At 28.7% G+C, this 18630-nt stretch overlaps 2 protein-coding genes across 3 annotated transcripts; both read right to left on the reverse strand.

The window, feature by feature from the left end:
* Nucleotides 1–9384: 9384 nt before the first annotated feature.
* On the reverse strand, nucleotides 9385–13462 carry LOC129914330 (glycoprotein-N-acetylgalactosamine 3-beta-galactosyltransferase 1-like). Its single transcript, XM_055993523.1, has 4 exons — nucleotides 12325–13462; nucleotides 9997–10093; nucleotides 9660–9938; nucleotides 9385–9600 (listed from the first exon to the last, which is right to left on the reverse strand). The coding sequence occupies exons 1-4, from the start codon at nucleotides 12882–12884 to the stop codon at nucleotides 9397–9399; spliced, it is 1140 nt and encodes a 379-aa protein (XP_055849498.1). The 5' UTR covers nucleotides 12885–13462; the 3' UTR covers nucleotides 9385–9396.
* A 1888-nt stretch (nucleotides 13463–15350) lies between these two features.
* Nucleotides 15351–17415, reverse strand: LOC129913935 (glycoprotein-N-acetylgalactosamine 3-beta-galactosyltransferase 1-like). 2 transcript variants are annotated; one of them, XM_055992934.1, is made up of 4 exons: nucleotides 16984–17415; nucleotides 16301–16806; nucleotides 15952–16236; nucleotides 15351–15723 (listed from the first exon to the last, which is right to left on the reverse strand). In XM_055992934.1, exons 1-4 carry the CDS (start codon nucleotides 17024–17026, stop codon nucleotides 15475–15477), a joined length of 1083 nt encoding a protein of 360 aa, XP_055848909.1. In that variant the 5' UTR covers nucleotides 17027–17415; the 3' UTR covers nucleotides 15351–15474. The 2 variants fall into 2 exon arrangements, with proteins under 2 accessions (XP_055848909.1, XP_055848908.1); XM_055992933.1 differs by having other exon boundaries at nucleotides 16301–16905.
* Between the last annotated feature and the right edge of the window lie 1215 nt (nucleotides 17416–18630).

Below are 18630 nucleotides of genomic sequence, written 5' to 3' on the forward strand. Positions count from 1 at the left end.
AGAAGAAGTTTTTTATTGGTTTTAAGACAGTTAAACACTGAAAAGCCAGGCGGCCTTTCCCCCACTTTCCCTAATAAGCTTTGAATGTTATCTTTCATTTAAAATCACATTTATAATGATCAAAAATTAATTTCCGAATTTATAATTAATTGTTTTTTAAGATTAATCCAGAGTTCAAAAATTAATTCATTTTATGACTAAAAGCCTTGAATTTTGCTTTAGAGATAAGGATCACAAAAAAAAACATTACTGTTAAAAAAAGAGCCAAGTTATTCTATGTTGAAATTATGCTGGCACAAAAAGTATTGAGATATAAAAGTGTACCAAGTCTAAAGCTTGGGTTCAAATTCGTATCAATAAAATTTTGATTGCTTACTTGACAATTTTTGTTTTAAATACCGATTTTTAAAGTTATTTCAAAAATTTGCCAAGTAAACAATCAAAATTTTATTGATACGAATTTGAACCTAAACTTTAGAAATTGGTACACTTTTATATCTCAATACTTTTTGTGACAGCATAATTTCAACATAGAATAACTTGACTCTTTTTTTAACAGTTATGTTTTTGTTGTGATTTCACTACTTTTTGCAAGGTATGGCTGTAGAATTGAAAATCTCTATATTTGATGAAAATTCAGTGAAAATGGGCGGTTGCCACGCCCCCTGGCTGAAATTCTCAAACTTTAATTTTTTTCCTTTGTATAAACTACCATCTCTACCATTCTACCAAATTTCAAGATTCTACGATAATCAGAAGTGCTCTATAATATTTGATGAAAATTCAGCGGAAATGGGCGGTCGCCACGCCCCCTGGTCGAAATTCTCAGATTTAAATTGTTTTCCTTTGTATACACCACAAGTCCTATCACCATGTAAAATTCAAGTTTCTACGATAGCGGGAAGGTCTCTATAATTTTGATGATCTGTCAGTGAGTCAGTGAGTCAGTTACTGTTTTCGCTATTTTTGAAGTCCTTTATCTCAGAAACTACTCATCGTAAGAAGCTGAAATTTTGTGAGGAATTTGGGTTCGGCGAGCTCAACAAATGTAATGAAATTTCTGGCATCTTTGGTGTGGAAGTTAGAGGGGGGTCGAAAATGGCCTGAGTTGTTTCCTGTAAATAAGGGTGTAGTGCCAAAGTTGCTAGAGAACTTGGCTGGGCACTACCGTGCCCCATGATAATTCAATTATTTTTCATGAAGCTTGTAATTGACGCACAATAATGTTTGATATGGATACATTTTTAATTTATCAAGTTTGCGAAAAAAAAAGTAATCATAACAGTTAAAAGTGTTTTTGGAATTGAAGACTTTCTTGCTTTAGTTTTTCAAAAATTTTCAAGGTTTTTTTTTTTTTTTTTTTAATTTTATACATCATATTGCATTTCTATTGATATACAAATCCAGCAATTATTAAGGAAACTGTGAGCAATAATGTTCTGGTGTTTTACAATAATTCAACTTTTTCATAGATTTACCTATAAAATTTTAAATTTTATAATATTTGAAAAATTAATTTGAAGCTCGTAGACATTATAAAGCAATAATTTTTATTAGTGTAGTAACTAAAGCAAATTATTAGAAAACCCGGCCGAACAGATCTGATTTTGATGATCTTTTTATTTTTAAACGTCGGCAATCAAATACTTTAAAGTCTATAGTTTAAAAATTGCCGATGAAAATAAATTTTTTTTAACAAAACCATTTTTTTGCTTAAATTTCATAAGATAAATGATACTAAAGATTCTCTTCGTAATTTATGGAAAACAAATATTTTTTAGTAAAAGACTATCTTTAATTTTCTCACGAACTGACTTCAAATGCAAACAAAATATTTTAAACCCAACGGCAGCACCTACAATATTTGCATACACTTTTTTAAAAAACCAGAATCTCATTTCTATCTATATAAATTTAAATTCACTATATAATCAAGACTTTTTGAAAAATTGGTCCTCAACTCAGAGTTTTGTAAAAAAAACCTTAGGTACTAAAAATTTTTAAATGGCTTTTTTTTCAAACTTTTTCCTAGTAATATTTGAATTTATTTTGAAAAAAATTTTGGCCATAGATATTATCAGATGAATTCCGAAGAGGAAAAGGTAATATTTATTACAGATTTGAAAAAAAAAAAATTAAAAATTACTTCATTTTCATTGGATTTTTTGATAAAAACAGAATTTTTGCATTAAAATAATTGATTTTCTCAAAGAGGGCTATTGAATGGTAAAAAAATAACTTTATATTTAAATGTTGAACTTAAAAAAAATTAGCTAATTTAAAAAAAAAAATTAGTTAATTTTTTTTTCAAAACTTCTATTAAAAAAGTTCTTCGAAAATGAAATACTTTTTAATTTTTTTCATAAACTGTAATACATATTGGCATTTCCTTTTATAATTTCAAATCTTAAAAAATGTGGCTAAAAATATTTGAAAAATAAATGCAATTTATATTACGAAAAAGTTTTTAAAAGGACATGTTAAAATTTTTAAATAATTTCTTATTTCAAATATTGCCACTTTTGGAGCTTTAGTTAGTCTACTATATTGGACAATATTAATGAACATTCTAAGTACTATTTGAAATGAAAATAAAAACTTTTAATGCAGCTGGTCAAAATAAGTGAGAGAAAAACATTTTATTTTTCAAATAAAACCTTCAAAAATTATGGTAATTTTCAGTATTATTATTTGATCAAAATACATACAGTGACCCTAAATATCATGATTTATTTGAGAACCCATTTATTGTGATTTAAAAATAAAAATACCGAAGTAATAAGTGGATTTCTGAAATCAAATCAGAGTTTTTAGAATATGAATTTTTTCCGACCAAATACCTTGAATTTTGCTTAAAATTGCGTATAAGCATATTTCAATTATTTTTTCAAGACGCTTGTAATTGACATACAGTAAAGTTGATAAGTCAAATTAAGCATACGTTTGTTTAGAAAAATAGTAAATTAGATATATAATTAATGCATAAGAGAAGTAATCAAAGCGGTAAAAAATGTAGTACTTAGTCTGTTTTTTCTATATAACCCATTATTGCTTTATTTTTTTAATTTTATATGTGATATTACCTTTCCATTGATACCTCAATCAGATAAATCAAGCAAGTATCAAAGAAACTGTAACAAATCATGTGTAGGTAGATTGTAATATTTTAAATTTTCTTATTTCTTGAAACAAAAAAAAACAAAAAAATATTATTATTTAATATTTTTTTTACAACTTTTTTGTTTAAAAATTAACAAAATAATAGCACCATGTTATAGCTTGTTACTTAAGCTAGAAATTGAGACTTAATTTATATCTGTAAGTTTTGTAGAAAAAAAGTAATAATTTTTTAAAGTCAATCAAATTTTACAATAAAAGCCAAAAAAAACACTTTTTTTTATTCTTTTATTAAAATATCGATTTTTTAATATGAAAAGCTTAGAAAAAAATTATACCATTAAAAAGCTTATAAAATTTCCTAAAGAATAAAGCCATATTAAAATTTTAGGAATGATCAAAAGATATAAAAATAATTTATTGAAAACAATCATTTTCATCAAAAAAAGCAAAAAAAACCTATAAATTTATCTTCACACGTCATTTATTCAGTTTTTTTTAATGACAACCTATAAAAATTTTTATATCATCTGAAAGCTTATTGTCTTGGCTCAAAATATATATATATATCAGGTCTGTGAGACATCTACAAAAAGAGCTAGAATTTTTTGAACTCAATGTATTTTCATCAAAAAAAGCAAAAAAAACATTTATTTTTTTCTTCTCATGCTATTAAATCAATTTTTTTCAATGGCAACCTATAAAAATTTTTATATCACGTGAAAGCTTATTGTTTCACCTTTCACATGACGGTTCAATCTTATTTCCAAGTTGCCTACAAGAAAAGTTAGAATTTTTTAAAGTCAACCATGTCGAATTTCCAGACTGAGATTACGGTACTTCCTACACTGGTGACTGTTCATGATCAACAGATCTCAACTGGTGTTTTGATGTTTTTCGCAAGTTTCTTGATTTAACATTGTGTAGCTTGTAGTTAGTCTACCATTATGTGTGATATACCAAATGAAAGGTAATTGTATCAGGATGCTCATAAAAGTTTAATAAAATTTCTATCTGCTCTAGATCAATAGTTATAACCTGTTGAATTCTCACACTTTAATTTACCGTTATCTCAAAATTGTGTTTACGAAATTGATTGAAATTTTGTACACATATAGTCCTAACAACAATCTATCAACCCTGTAAATTTCATATATTTATGAGTTAAACAAAAAAAGATAAAAATAAAAAACGGTTAAAAACGGGAAAAAATGACCAAAAAACTTGGCTCCAAAAAACTTCTTCATCTCGATTTTGATGGAAAATTTCATTCAACGGTTCCAATTTTTTGCACATACACTCATACATACTTCACCTATACACCCTATAAGTTTCAGATTTTTTGAGCACTCGGAAATATTTCTAAAAATAAAAACCCACCCAATTTTAACACGCAAAAAATAGGTGTTTTTCAAAACTCTCTATCTCAAAAACCAGTTACTTAAAAAAAAAATCCCAACACACGTCTCGACTATTTTTTCACCACCTATCCATTGGTATATTCAAAATTTCCCAGAAAAATTCCCCTCTCTCGTAATCACCCCTTTCTCAACTTGCCCCAAATTGATAAGCTTTTCAAAACCTAACGATTTCTTACCGATTTAGATTTTTAAAAATTTTTTACCAAAAGTCCATTAACATAAAAAATGATTATCTATCTATTGCAAAAAAAATCATTTCTCTACGACAACGCATTTAGATTTTAGATAATTTTTTCATTTTGCCATTTTGCCCCGTTTTACCCTATTAAATGTGCGATTTGGACAAAAACCTTTCTTAGTGCAAACCGCTTCACCAATACCTATCATATACCATTGAGTTTGGAGTTTTTTATTTTTTTCCCATATAGAGCCAGTGATTATGTGAATGGTGGAAAAAAAAAATCAACGCATTTATAATATAGTACAAGTTTTATCAAATTTTTATTTTGCATAAACATTTTAATAAAATTGGCTTATATGCTTTTCAAATTAGCTGATTCACTTATTTCCATATCATTAGTAAAAATTCAACACAAACCATCCCGATGCATCCGTGTAAATTGTTCTTTAAACTAAGTGTTATCATCGTGCGGTTATACTTATACAAAAAAATTATTATATTAGAGACTAAAAGTCGTTATTGACGTATAGCTCTCCCTTTTCGAAAGTTAATTTTTTTTAATTGATCCGGGTTTAAAAAGTGATAACTTCATAATTCAATATTTTGAACATGAGTGTTAAATTAAAAAAAAAGTCTTTATAATTATTAAAGTAGAAGCACTTTATAAAGATGTTCAAGGGCGATTTCAACAAAAACAATAAAAAATGGACAAAAAATAGTGTATTTTTAATTTTTTGGAAACCTTCTTACAAATAAAAATCCGTTTAATTCAATTTAATTTTGAAAATTAGGGGAAAGGTCAAAGAAATCCTTTTAATATAACACAATCATTTCGGTATCCTTATTTAAATTCCAAAATCTAAAAGCTGTTCACATTGTTTCATATCTAACTTAAGGGGTCTGGCCACCCTGATTTTTTTTTTTTTTTCTTTCTTAACCGACTTTCAAAAAGGATTTAATTATCAATTTGTCTGCATTTTTTTTTTTCATGTTTGTTACCTCATAATTTTGGACTGGATGAATCAATTTTGATAATTCTATTTGTATTCCAAAGACCAAAGCTGGTGCCTGCAGTATGCCATTTCAATTTCAACCAGTTCTGAAAATCCATGTGAAAAACTATAAATTCCAGTTTCGATCAATAGAAGTCGGTTTGCTTTTGTATTTTTGAACAGATTTTTTTTGTTATGATATCTCAAGAAATTCAACTTTTCAAAATCCCTTTCTTTAAAATTTCTCCAGTAGGTACTGACAATAATATTGTTTATGGTTCATTTTTCTGTAATATATGTTTGCAACTTAAAAACTATAATTAAATGACATAGAGTTCTTTCAAAAAAACAAGTTAAGAATATTTGAAAGAGTTAAGAAATTTAAATTATTATTTAAATTATATGCAGCAGTTTAAATTCTCCTAAAAGCACGCAATAAAATAATGTCAAGGTTGAACTTTTACGCAGTGTTTGTTATACTACACAGTAGCGGCTGCTGTAGGCAAACATTTATTATGTGTACCTACATGAGTTTTTCTTTCTGTTGTAATTCAAAGTTCAAGTAAGTGAAATCACAACAAAAACATTACTGTTAAAAAAGGAGCCAAGTTCTCCTATGTTGAAATTATGCTGGCACAAAAAGTACTGAGATGTAAAAGTGTACCAAGTTCTAAAGTTTGGGTTCAAATTCGTATCAATAAAATTTTGATTGTTCTCTTGACAATTTTTCTTTTAATTACCGATTTTTAAAGTTATTTAAAAAATTGCGAAGTAAACAATCAAAATTTTATTGATACGAATTTGAACCCAAACTTTAGAACTTGGTACACTTTTACATTTGTTCTCTTGACAATTTTTCTTTTAATTACCGATTTTTAAAGTTATTTAAAAAATTGCCAAGTAAACAATCAAAATTTTATTGATACGAATTTGAACCCAAACTTTAGAACTTGGTACACTTTTACATCTCAGTACTTTTTGTGCCAGCATAATTTCAACATAGGAGAACTTGGCTCTTTTTTTAACAGTAATGTTTTTGTTGTGATTTCAATACTTTTTGCAAGGTAAGGCTGTAGAATTGAAAATCTCTATATTTGATGAAAATTCAGTGAAAATGGGCGGTTGCCCGCCCCCTGGCTGAAATTCTCAAAACTTAAATTTTTTCCTTTGTATAAACTACCAACTCTACCATTCTACCAAATTTCAAGATTCTACGATAATCAGAAGTGCTCTATAATATTTGATGAAAATTCAGCGGAAATGGGCGGTTGCCACGCCCCCTGTCTGAAATTCTCAAATTTTAAATTTTTTCCTTTGCATAAACTACCAGCTCTACCATTCTACCAAATTTCAAGATTCTACGATAATCAGAAGTGCTCTATAATATTTGATGATAATTCAGCGGAAATGGGCGGATGCCACGCCCCCTGAATTGAAAATCTCAAATTTTCGATTTTTCCCTTTGTATACACCACAAGCCCTATCACCGTGTAAAATTTCAAGTTTCTACGTTAAAGGGAAGTTCTCCATAATTTTGATGATCTGTCAGTGAGTGAATCAGTCAGTCAGTCAGTCAGTCAGTCAGTTACGGTTTTTGCGATTTTTGAAGCCCTATATCTCAGAAACTACTCATCGTAAAAGGCTGAAATTTTGTGAGGAGTTTGGCTCAATAAATGTAGCGAGTTTGAAATTTTTAGCATCTTTGGTGTGGCAGTTAGAGGGGGGTCGAAAATGGCCTGAGTTGTTTCCTGTAAATAAGGATGTAGTGCCAAAGTTGCTAGAGAACTTGGCTGGGCACTACCGTGCCCCTTGATTATTGAGGTAACCAAAATTGGAGTAAAGAAGTTTTATAGACTTATGCGTTCTTATAACGAATTCAAAAATTTGGCATCTAAAATCGCGGATTTATTTGGTTTACGGTAGGTTTAACAATGTGAGTTCTCCAATGAATATGGCTAAATAATTCACACTATTCAACATTCAAAATTCAGGAATAGATGCTCTGTCATTATTACAAGCCCTGAAGAGTTTCGATCTTTCCTAGAACTTATTCCTCCCATATAACATTTTTTTGAGTAAGGTATTGATATTTTTCGACAACGGCTCTAACGATTTCCATTAAATTTGATATACCTACGTAATAATCAATGCTATTCTAAAAAAAAAGTTCGTTTTAAGTTTTTCTAGAAGAAATCGGATAGTGAAAACATGGAGTTTCCGTTTTTGCGAAAACTAACATTTTCATTTAACATTTTTAAAAATCATATGTATTCGAAATTTAAAAAAAAAAGTTATTGAAAATAAAAAAAAAAAAAGTTTTGTAAAGGCATTTTGTGTCGTAGTGATTTGAAACAAGATGAAACGAAAAAGCGACAGGAAAATTCAATTGATTATAACTTTTTTGTTTTAATAGATAGATGGATATAATTAATACTGTAGATAGGTAATAGAATAAACTATAACTGTACAAAATTTTAATTAATTTCATATTAAAAATTCTGAGATAACGGTAAAAAGATGTTGTTTTTCTAAACACGTTATATCTTTTGATCTAGAGCACATACAAATTTGATATAACTTTAATACGTATTCAGATAATATTATCTTTCATTTAATATATCACAAATAACGGTAAGTGCTCTACAAGTTACACAATCTTAAATTTAAAAATTTGAAAATTACCTAAAAACACCTGTGGAGATCTGTTGCCCATGACCTGACCAGCCACCAGTCAGTGTAGGAAGTACGGTAATCTTAGTTTGAAATTTCGACATGGTTAGCTTTACAAAATTCTTACTTATTTTTGTAGGCATGGTAGAAATATGATTAAAGCGTCATATAAAATGTGAAATAATTAGCTTTTGAGATGATATAAAATTTATAAATTGTCATTTAAAAAAATGGATTTAATGGTGTAAGAAGAGAAAAAAGATTGATTTTTTTTTTTGCTTTTTTGTTGAAAAGTGATTGGTTCAAAAAATTCTAGCTCTTTTTGTAGATGTTGTATAGATATGGTCGATATAAATATTTTTAGCTGAAATAGATGATACAAATTTATTATAGGTTGTCATAAAAAAAATATGGGTTTAAAGGTGATGGAATAAAAAAATTTAAATTTTTCCATTTTTTTTTCTGCAAAGAAAATGATTTTTTTAAGGTTTCACTTCTACCACGTGTGAATTTTTTTCATTTTTCTTCTAACCAAATCGAAAAAATGTTAAATAGTTTGATAATTTTTATGTATTTTAAGCTATGAGATCAAGTTCGTATGATCCAGTCGTGCAGTTATAGCTATTCAATATTTTTTCTAAAGAATGTTTTAAACGCTAACACAGTTCTGCTTGCATTTCAACAACTTCTTATTTTCTCAAAACCAAAGAAATAGGTTTGTTTAGTTATACAAAATAATAAGTAGGTACTCCATTGAGTTGCTAGTATTTCATCACATGTGGAAATAAAATAATATTTTATCTAAATAATTTTAATTTTATTAAACTTATGCAATAATATATTTCAATATTCTGTCTAATAGTTCCATTATAAGCGTACTGTTACATTTATGTTAAGTTTTTTTGCTTAGATCTAATCTTTGAAATTTGTATTACAACATTTATTTACATTTACGCATTCTTCTTTATCAAAATCACACAATTTTTTTTTTTTTTTTTTTTTTTGTTAATTTTTACTATAAAGTATTTTCTGAAGTTTCATTTCGCCATTTATCAAGAAACATATTCATCTCACTATCATTGTATTTAGCTACCAATGTGTCTGGATTGTAAGCCACTCCAAATGGTCTTAATCCATAAATTAGATAGTCCAACATATAAAATGTATCTGGATGGATATAATGAAATGATATCGCATGATCTGAACAGCAATTTATACCCTGAAAATAAATTAAGATTATTAAACATTTGTATTGATAAAAATTTTAAAAACCCTTACATCTTCTGTTAGATAAAATATATATCTCCAATACCAATGACTTTTATCTCTAGCAATTATATGTTGTTGTGGTCCAGATGAAAAAAATCTTCCACGTTTATCAACATCTCGAGAATCACCAGCTACAACGCCAACATTTTGTAGACAATATCCCATTTCCATGTCCTCTGAGCGGCCAGTATTTTGACGGCAGATTGTTTTATTATGATATGCTATTTCGGCAAATCGACGCAAAGCTTCACGACTAAGAACATAACCAGCACCACCAGACATGTAACCCTTTAATGAAAAATGTTTATAATTCTGTTTAAAAGAGTCTCAATTTTAAACCACTTACCTGTCTAACATGAGGTTTAAATTTACATCCAAAGTAAACAGGAGAATCTGTTGAATAGGGATAGAGGAAGGCTCGAAGATTTTCAGCTATCACATAACTAGAAAGAGAGTTATTTTTTATATTCGAAAAACTTTTTTTAAACAGAAAAAGAAACTTAATCGGTTTTAAGGTATGTGAGCATGTATGTTCACTCATAACTTCTGAACTTTGGAAGGGTCTTACTTGCCTGCTAGTTACAGGTTATACAAATATTTCTTATAATGCTACGAAATAATTATGAACTAAAAATTTAGTTAAGGGGGCCTACGAAGGCTTAATTACATATGAACCAATAGGCGAAAGGATGATGAGGGAAAGATTTCGGAATAGATTATTTCACTTCATCATCATTATGGAAGTCTCACAGCTGAAACGGACCAAGTAAAAAAAAAAATCAAATCCAGTGCCAAGATCTGCAAAGATCTGTCACTATTTTGATCCAAAAGTGTTTTGATTCAAATTTTCATTTGTTCAAAAAAATATTATATATAAGATTCAATGGTAGCGTATTTATTTAAACTCGTTATATATCCGAATTCACTTTTTGTGACTTGGTACACTTCAGCTCCAAAAGAGCTCCCTACTGAAAGAGAAGGTCGGCTAGATTCCGTCTTCACTAGGCCGAGAAATCATAATGGTTAGAATACGTGAAATTAATGTTCTGACGAGAACCAATGGAATCACCCGAATACCCAAGTTTAACACTGATAAAAGGTTTAAAGGATCCCACCATCCGCTAACAACTGAAGTCCCACCTTTCTTACAAAGAAAAAGACCAAAAGAGGTCGCTAGTTCAACCCCGTCGCTAGGTGGTTTCTTTAATACGCCTTTTATTAGCTTCGCATGTAACTAACTAACTAACTAACTAACTAACTAACTAACTAACTAACTAACTAACTAACTAACTAACTAACTAACTAACTAACTAACTAACTAACTAACTAACTAACTAACTAACTAACTAACTAACTAACTAACTAACTAACTAACTAACTAACTAACTAACTAACTAACTAACTAACTAACTAACTAACTAACTAACTAACTAACTAACTAACTAACTAACTAACTAACTAACTAACTAACTAACTAACTAACTAACTAACTAACTAACTAACTAACTAACTAACTAACTAACTAACTAACTAACTAACTAACTAACTAACTAACTAACTAACTAACTAACTAACTAACTAACTAACTAACTAACTAACTAACTAACTAACAATGTAATAAAATTTTTAAACTAAATTTTAACCCTTTCGGTACCAGCGTTAGGTACTCTAATGTAACATATCTTTGAAAATTCGTTAAAAATATTCCATTAAATAATTTTTTAGGTTTCGATGGCTTATTTGAAAGATAATAATGCCTAGTTACTGGATTAGTACAAAAAGTTAGTCAAATATCATACCTTTAATTTTTTTTATCGAAAAAGGGACTGACATCTAAATTTTTTTTTAGAAAAACTAGCATACATATTTGTTCTATAAAAAGTTATTTCCTCAGTTGGCGGACTTTTTTTGGTGGTCATAGGCAGTGGATGTTAATTACATGTAACATGAGAATAACCCATTAATTTTGATATTTATTATTTTGGAACATAACTTTTTGCTATTCATATTTCTTAGTTGTGATGTTTTTGACACGATAATACTGAAAAAACATTTTTTAATATTGATTTTCATAGCTTGGGTTCGAAAGTGTTAACAGCGTTGTATTAGAAAATGTTCCATAGCCTTTAACCAGCGGACAAGCAATTTGGTTTTAATGATACCTCTTTTGTCACTCTAATTCTAAACTATGTTACTCAATTAACACTTACTTCATTTATAACAACTTGCCTTAAAAAAAAAAAGCTGCGACAAGCTCATCCAATAAATTTTAAAGGTACAAAGAAGTCTCAATGCAAAGCCTTAAATTATTTAATATCTAAGGCAGCCTTAAAAAAAATTCAATACTAGGTATGCTTTATCGATTCACTCATTTCATAATTGATTCAATTAAACTCAAATTGAAAATTCCACCAAAAAGAAAGCCGCCCATCCTCAAAATCAATTTTTTTGTTTTACTTAATCAAATACAAAACCAAAGTAAAATTACAAAACTCCCTTGGTTATAATCCCCTTCGTCATCAAAACATTGCACACCTTCATCTGAACTGAACACACAATAACCTGCTCTACCCATTTCATATTTATATTTTTTTTACATTTTGTAAAGTCACGACATAAAAAAAAAATAAATAAAAACAAAACTCCACTACTTGATATAGGTATATACACTTACGTATCATCATCGGCCTTGAGAAACCAATCGGCATCATTCCGATGATGTTCCCAAATGTACTTGAATGCCTCTCGCGTCTTGAACCACAAATTTTTTCTACCCTCCCCGGCAACAGGTAACTTGATCGTTCCCAGTTCTTCGTCTTCAACCGAACTCATGAACAACAACTTATTACATCTTGATCCCCAGGTCTTTTTGATGTGTATTGCCTTTTTCATATGGTTAGCCGGTCCTGTTAATATCCAACATAAAACTCGTGTCTCATTGTACAATCTTGTTGCAAGTGAGATATTTTTGGTTGTAGAATTATCAAAGTTGTTGTTGTTGTTATTGAGAGTTATGGTCTTATGAGATGGAATTCCAGCCAGGTTATTGGACACGATTTCAGTTAAATCTTCTTCATCCTCTTCAAACCGTGCACGTAAATTCCTTCGGCGTAACGCTTTGAGATCCAATGAATCATCGTCACAATAATTTGGTGTCCACGATGTCATGTGCAATAATTGTGACAGGCAAAAGCCCAAAATCATACCAAACATGAATATTATTGCCGTTTTCATGTTTATTTTTTTGGTTTTTGTTGTTGTTTGGTTATTTTCAAGACCTCTTAAGTACGTTAAGATACACAAATGACATTGGAAAGATCGATAGATACAAAAATAATAAAAATATTCCACTCAATTGACAAAAAAAAAAAAAACACTCAAATACTAAATTAAGCCTAGTTATGACATAGTTTTTAAATCTGCGAATTATAAGCTTTGAGTGAAAAAGCCTTGAAATTGTAGGTATTTCTCTTGCACCTAATTTTTTGCGCGATCCGATTGACCAAAACAAAATATTATTACTGTCAAGTAGTAAAGTTAGTAAAACACTGAAGATCACTCAAGCTTGACTCATCATCATCACCGACGTCGTTGTTTTAAGTCGCGACAACGACACCACAAGTCATGATCGATGGTAGCAGCGCCAGCGATCGGGCGGCAATTTTATGAACCCACAACAACAAATATATGTAAATAATTTTAATATACCGCATAAACTGGTATATCTCTCCAACTATACACTTTACGATTTCAACCGAAAAAAAAAAAATAAATGAATTAACGATCTTTTTCTTCAATTTGAACAAACATTCCAGCTGAACACTCAAAGAGACACTGAGTGCGCCTGAGCCTGAGATATATACTTTTTTGGATCTTCTTCATGATCATTGTGCGCTTAAGCCGGTCGGTGTATCTTCAATTGAGGGTTTTTTGTATTGTTTATAATTATTTTTTTTATTTTTGGATACAATTTTATTGTTGGAAAAAGATTCTTTTGAGATTATTTAAAAAGCGAGAGTGACAAAAAAAAAAAAAAAACTCAAAAATCCCATAGATACTCAATTGGATATTTGTGAATATATTTTATTAATTTTTTTTTTTGATTTGGAAAGTTTTGAATTAAATAAATTAAAAACATGTGTGATAGGATTTTATTGTCATGAGGCCTTGTAGTGGATTGTTTTTTGGTGGAAGTATTGAGAAAGGTTATGGGTTATCGAAAAGTTTTTTTAGGTGTTTCATTCAAATGTCACTCAAATTTTAAATTCTAGTCACGATGATAGAAAAGAAAGAAAGACGATGGAATTTCTTCGAATAAAATAGGCAGGTCTTATAGAAGCGGATGTAGGTTTATCAAAACTATGCAGGTGAAGAGTTATTTAAACCATTTTGAAGTTGGTTGGAGTGTATTTGAAGAAAAAAGTACTCAACTTTGTAACAATACCAATAATGAGGAAAATTTCAAAATCTAATTGAAGCTAGTTACTGTGTTTTTTTTTTTGCAAAAAGATGTCTATCACAGGGGAGCAGGTTTAAATTGTTTTTTTTTTTTTTACAATCAATGGTACGTTTATAGAAAAGGTAAAAGAGTAATTAGTAACAGTATATTGAGTAACATAAACGTTTTAATTGATATTTAAATAATATTTAAATACCTTTTTTATAATGAGTTTGTTAGTTACAATTTTTTTTTTGTTAATTTCACAAATTTTGAACTAGGAAAATTGGACAGATTGAAAACCTCAATAAACTTAATAAAGAGTTCCACATTCGTGAAGTGAAGTTGATGAAATAACACTGTGTTAATCAGGTAAAGGTACCAATCCAATTAAAAAATTCTACTCCAGAAAACAGTTTTCGAATCGTTAAAGCTACGAAAATACTGGGCTTAGATTGACGAAAAAATCGTGACATAATGTCATACTCTAGCAATGAAGATTCACATTCAAAAAGTGTTAAAATGAAGGTAATATTATAATGTAATGGATTAAGAAAGAAGATTGTTCATGATAACAAGAAGGAGAATCAGCGATATAATAGAGCCAATTTTGGTTAAATGTTAGTTTTTGAACATGTTTCTTTAGAGCCATTTATTTTTAATTTAATACTTTTTCTCAAACGACTAGTTAAATTTTAATAAAATTTCTTTAATTGAATGGCATACTTTGTCTCAAGGTTAATACCATTTAAAAATACAATTTTTTTATTTTTGAAAACAAATTTCATAATAATTTTTAGTCTTTTTATTTAATTTCTTATAAAATCAAATTAAAACTATTTTATTATGAGTTTTTACATATAATAAGGCTTAAAACTTTATTTAGTATCTGCGACACAGTTCCGCATTTTATTTAATTTTAGAAATAATTTCTACAAAATAAAAAACCTACCATTTTTATTTTTATTTCATTTTTCGTTTATTTTACCTATAACTAAAGAAAATTAATTTAAAATGAATAAAATTGAGTTGCATACTTTTTTAACTCAAATTCATTTAAAAAAAACTGTTTTTTTTTTTTTTCTTCAATTAAAAAATTAATTAATTGATTTTATTTAAAATTTACATTAGCAGAACATTTATTAAATAAATGTTTCTTTCTGGTGAAAAGACCTAAGATAACAACTTAAGATAATTTTAATATTAACATTAACCTCAATTTCTTACATAAATAAAAAAAAAAAAAAACAAATATGTACATTAAAATAATAGTGTACACAAATGTACAGTCACACTTATTTGCTAAATTTCACACTTTAATTTAATTTCAATTTGATAGTAATTGTATTTGTTGCGATTTGTGGATTTTCTCAATGTTTTGAGGCTTCAATTTGTTAAATTTTTGTGTTTTAATCTAAATTTTGGATTTATAAAAGTTGTTGTTGTCTTAACATCAGTTTTATTCGATTTTAATCCATATATATATTCATCTCTTGTGATTTTTGGCGGTAGGACATCGGGTGAATAAGTCTTACCAAATGGCCGAAGATGGTAAATTAAATAATCAAGGACGTACATATCTTTTGGTTCAACATAATGGAACGAAATAGCGTGGTCTGAGCAACAGTCGAGGCCCTGAAAAATAGAAAATCATATACAAACATACTAATAATTTAAAGATAAATAAATAATGAAGATCATTAAACTGTCAAAGTATTTGATCAGCATTTTTTTTTTAAATTTTTAATATTCAATGGTCACTATGGCGTATGAGTAATATTTTTTTCTTTGAAAAAAAAATTCAATTAGAATTCAATTTCAAATAGAATCAAACTTTAAAACTTAATTTATTTCTTAGCTTACCTCATCAGTCTTATAAAATATATAATTCCAGTACCAGGGAGTTAATTCTTTAGGTTTCGGTACTAAATGATCTTCGGGTATAAATGGAAAGAATCTCCCCCGTCCATTAGTGTCTCTTGAATCTCCAGCAAAAACACCAACATTCTCCATACATTTTCCCATTTCAACATCTTCAGGACCATTATTAGAAGGTCTACACAATTCAGGATGTGTAAGACCTTTTTCTACAAATAAACGCAGAGCTTCTTTACTAAGAACATATCCAGCTCCACCAGACATGTAACCCTAGGAGTAGGTATAAAATAATAAAATTGAAAAACTTGTCAAAAAAAGATAATATGTAACAAACCTGTTTAACATAAGGCTTAAATTTACAACCAAAGTAAATTGAGTCATCTGGGTTATATGGATAAAGCATATAACGTAAATTCTCCACAATCACATAGGTATCATCGTCAGCCTTCAAAAACCAATCAGCTTCATCGAAATGATTCTTATAGACATACTTAAAGGCTTCTTTTGTTTTAGCCCAAAGATTATTACGTCCTTCTTTAACTGGCAAAGCTACAGAACCTAGTTCTGGATCTTCTTGGGAGCTCATAAAAACAACCTTATTACAGCGTTTGCCCCAAGTTCGTTGGACATGTTTCGCTTTCTTTTGATGATTAGCCGGTTGGGTCATTACCCAGCACAGAATTCGCACTTCATTGTACAACTGATTGGCTAACGAACTATTCTCAGTTGAATGTGTATGGTCTCCGAATTTAAAGTCAGAAACTTCTTTTTCGACAACGTCGTCGAAAGAATTTTGACCAATTTTTCGTCCAGAATATGGCAACCATTCTGGCCGTTGTTCTGCGGATAAAAAGAACAATTCAGCAAAACAGAATCCTACCAAAAGACCAACTACTAAGCAAACAAAAGATTGACGGTTTGTTGATGGCGGCCGATAACCTGTGTTTGAAAAGATAATTTGCAATCGGAGATTGGAGATCGAGAAGATTATGAAAAAGACATTCTTTTGAAGCTTACCATCAGTTGCTGGTCTGCCAAGCATTCGATAATCTGCAGTCATGTTGCAGCTATAAGAAATTTTCTATAAGAGTTCAAATTTTTTACTTTTGAAAACCTCTTAAGAAAGGGAGGGACTTTTGAAGCACTAAATATAAAGGTATTCACTCATTTACTAGTGGGGTGTCTCGAATAATTTCGAACAAAAATAGCAAAAACTTCAACACGTCAAAAAATTTAAAAAATATTTTTACTGCATAAAGAAATCGAAGCCACGTTGGCTTTGATGTACCGAAAAAGTTCCCGAAGCAACGACGTTTTAAACTCGCAGTTATTTTTTTTTTTTTTTACATTTCGTTGAAAGAACAATTTCTTTCTTTCTCTCAAAAACGATGATTTCAAAGAATTTTAATAAAAAATTAAGTTGAAAAACTACATCTCCAATTGAAAATTTTTTTAAATAACAGAATTTATTCGAAATAGAAATTATAATTCAAATCAATTTGTACCAGAGAACGTAACTTGCCTTGACGAAGGTAGGTTAATTATGAAGACATATTTTTCTGTATTATTTTGAATTACCTAAATGCGACTTTTAAAAACATTACCAAAATGTGTTTTGTTGAAAAACCATATTTTTATTGGCAAAATATTTGACGTTCTACCAGACTACAAAGAAAATCATCAAGGGTACCTCTACACGGAAAAAAAAATTTGTCTCCTCATGATTTTTTGAAATCCATACAAAAAGGTGTCCATGTTCTTTGAATTTCCATTATTTTGAAATATTTTTCGGCAAAAATTACGATCTATTAATAGTTGAATAGTTCTTTTACATACTTTCTGATTCCTAACAAGATTAATCTGAAATTCTAAAAAAAATCTTGTAAATTTTTTAAATTTTAAAACAATATTTCATGTGAAAATTGACCACTAAAAATGAAACAATATTTGTTGTTCTATTAGATTATAATTTTATTACCTAATTCAAAATCTTTTGGGGAAACAAAATATTTTTTTCCGTGTAGATTCATAGTAAGCTTGCACGAGAGTCAAACAATTTGCTCAGGTGGTTCTTTAACGCCTATATAATTGTGTTTTAAACAGATGTATGTACAATGTAAATATATATGAGTTTTGATAAATTTTCATTCAACCAATTGTGAGCGAAAACCAAACAAAAATTAATCGAAACTGAAATTTCGAGCATTAAAAAAAAAAAACCAAGTAAATAAGTTTCTAAAATGACAAAAAAGAAATCCTATGAAAATAAAAAAAAAGAATAAATAATATATACATAAAACAAAAAACTAGAACCAGCTTTATCAACATTCATACAAATTTGTGGTTCAAGGTTAAATAAATGCCATTTTATTTTTTTACTTGAATGCAGGGATGTTTACCCTCTTATTCTATTTAAAACACATTGATTAAATCCCAGACTTTTTTAATTGAAATTTAAAAACAACTCATGAAACTGTGTTCAGCAGGTGCTCATTTTTTTTTTTTATTTTAAACGCAAAATAAAATAAAGTGTACAAGAAAGTTTTTGCTCAGCATAAAAGGTAAAAAAAAAAAAATAAGACACACTTTTGAATCTCGTCAAACCATAAAATGGCATCATTGTGTTCGACTTCTCTATCATACTTACCTTCATGCATCTTAACC

Source organism: Episyrphus balteatus, chromosome 3 (genome assembly GCF_945859705.1).
Source record: "Episyrphus balteatus chromosome 3, idEpiBalt1.1, whole genome shotgun sequence".
Taxonomy (NCBI): domain Eukaryota; kingdom Metazoa; phylum Arthropoda; class Insecta; order Diptera; family Syrphidae; genus Episyrphus; species Episyrphus balteatus.

Excerpts from the sequence above, each read along its gene's own strand:
- LOC129914330 (XM_055993523.1), bottom strand. The coding sequence starts at position 12,884 with ATGAAAACGGCAATAATATTCATGTTTGGTATGATTTTGGGCTTTTGC. Across the intron at positions 9,939-9,996 it reads TTAAACCTCATGTTAGACAG|GGTTACATGTCTGGTGGTGC; the intron begins GTAAGTGGTTTA and ends TTTTCATTAAAG. Across the intron at positions 9,601-9,659 it reads TATTTTATCTAACAGAAGAT|GGTATAAATTGCTGTTCAGA; the intron begins GTAAGGGTTTTT and ends ATTTATTTTCAG.
- LOC129913935 (XM_055992933.1), bottom strand. The coding sequence starts at position 17,026 with ATGACTGCAGATTATCGAATGCTTGGCAGACCAGCAACTGATG. Across the intron at positions 16,906-16,983 it reads TGGCAGACCAGCAACTGATG|GTTATCGGCCGCCATCAACA; the intron begins GTAAGCTTCAAA and ends TTTCAAACACAG. Across the intron at positions 15,724-15,951 it reads TATTTTATAAGACTGATGAG|GGCCTCGACTGTTGCTCAGA; the intron begins GTAAGCTAAGAA and ends TCTATTTTTCAG.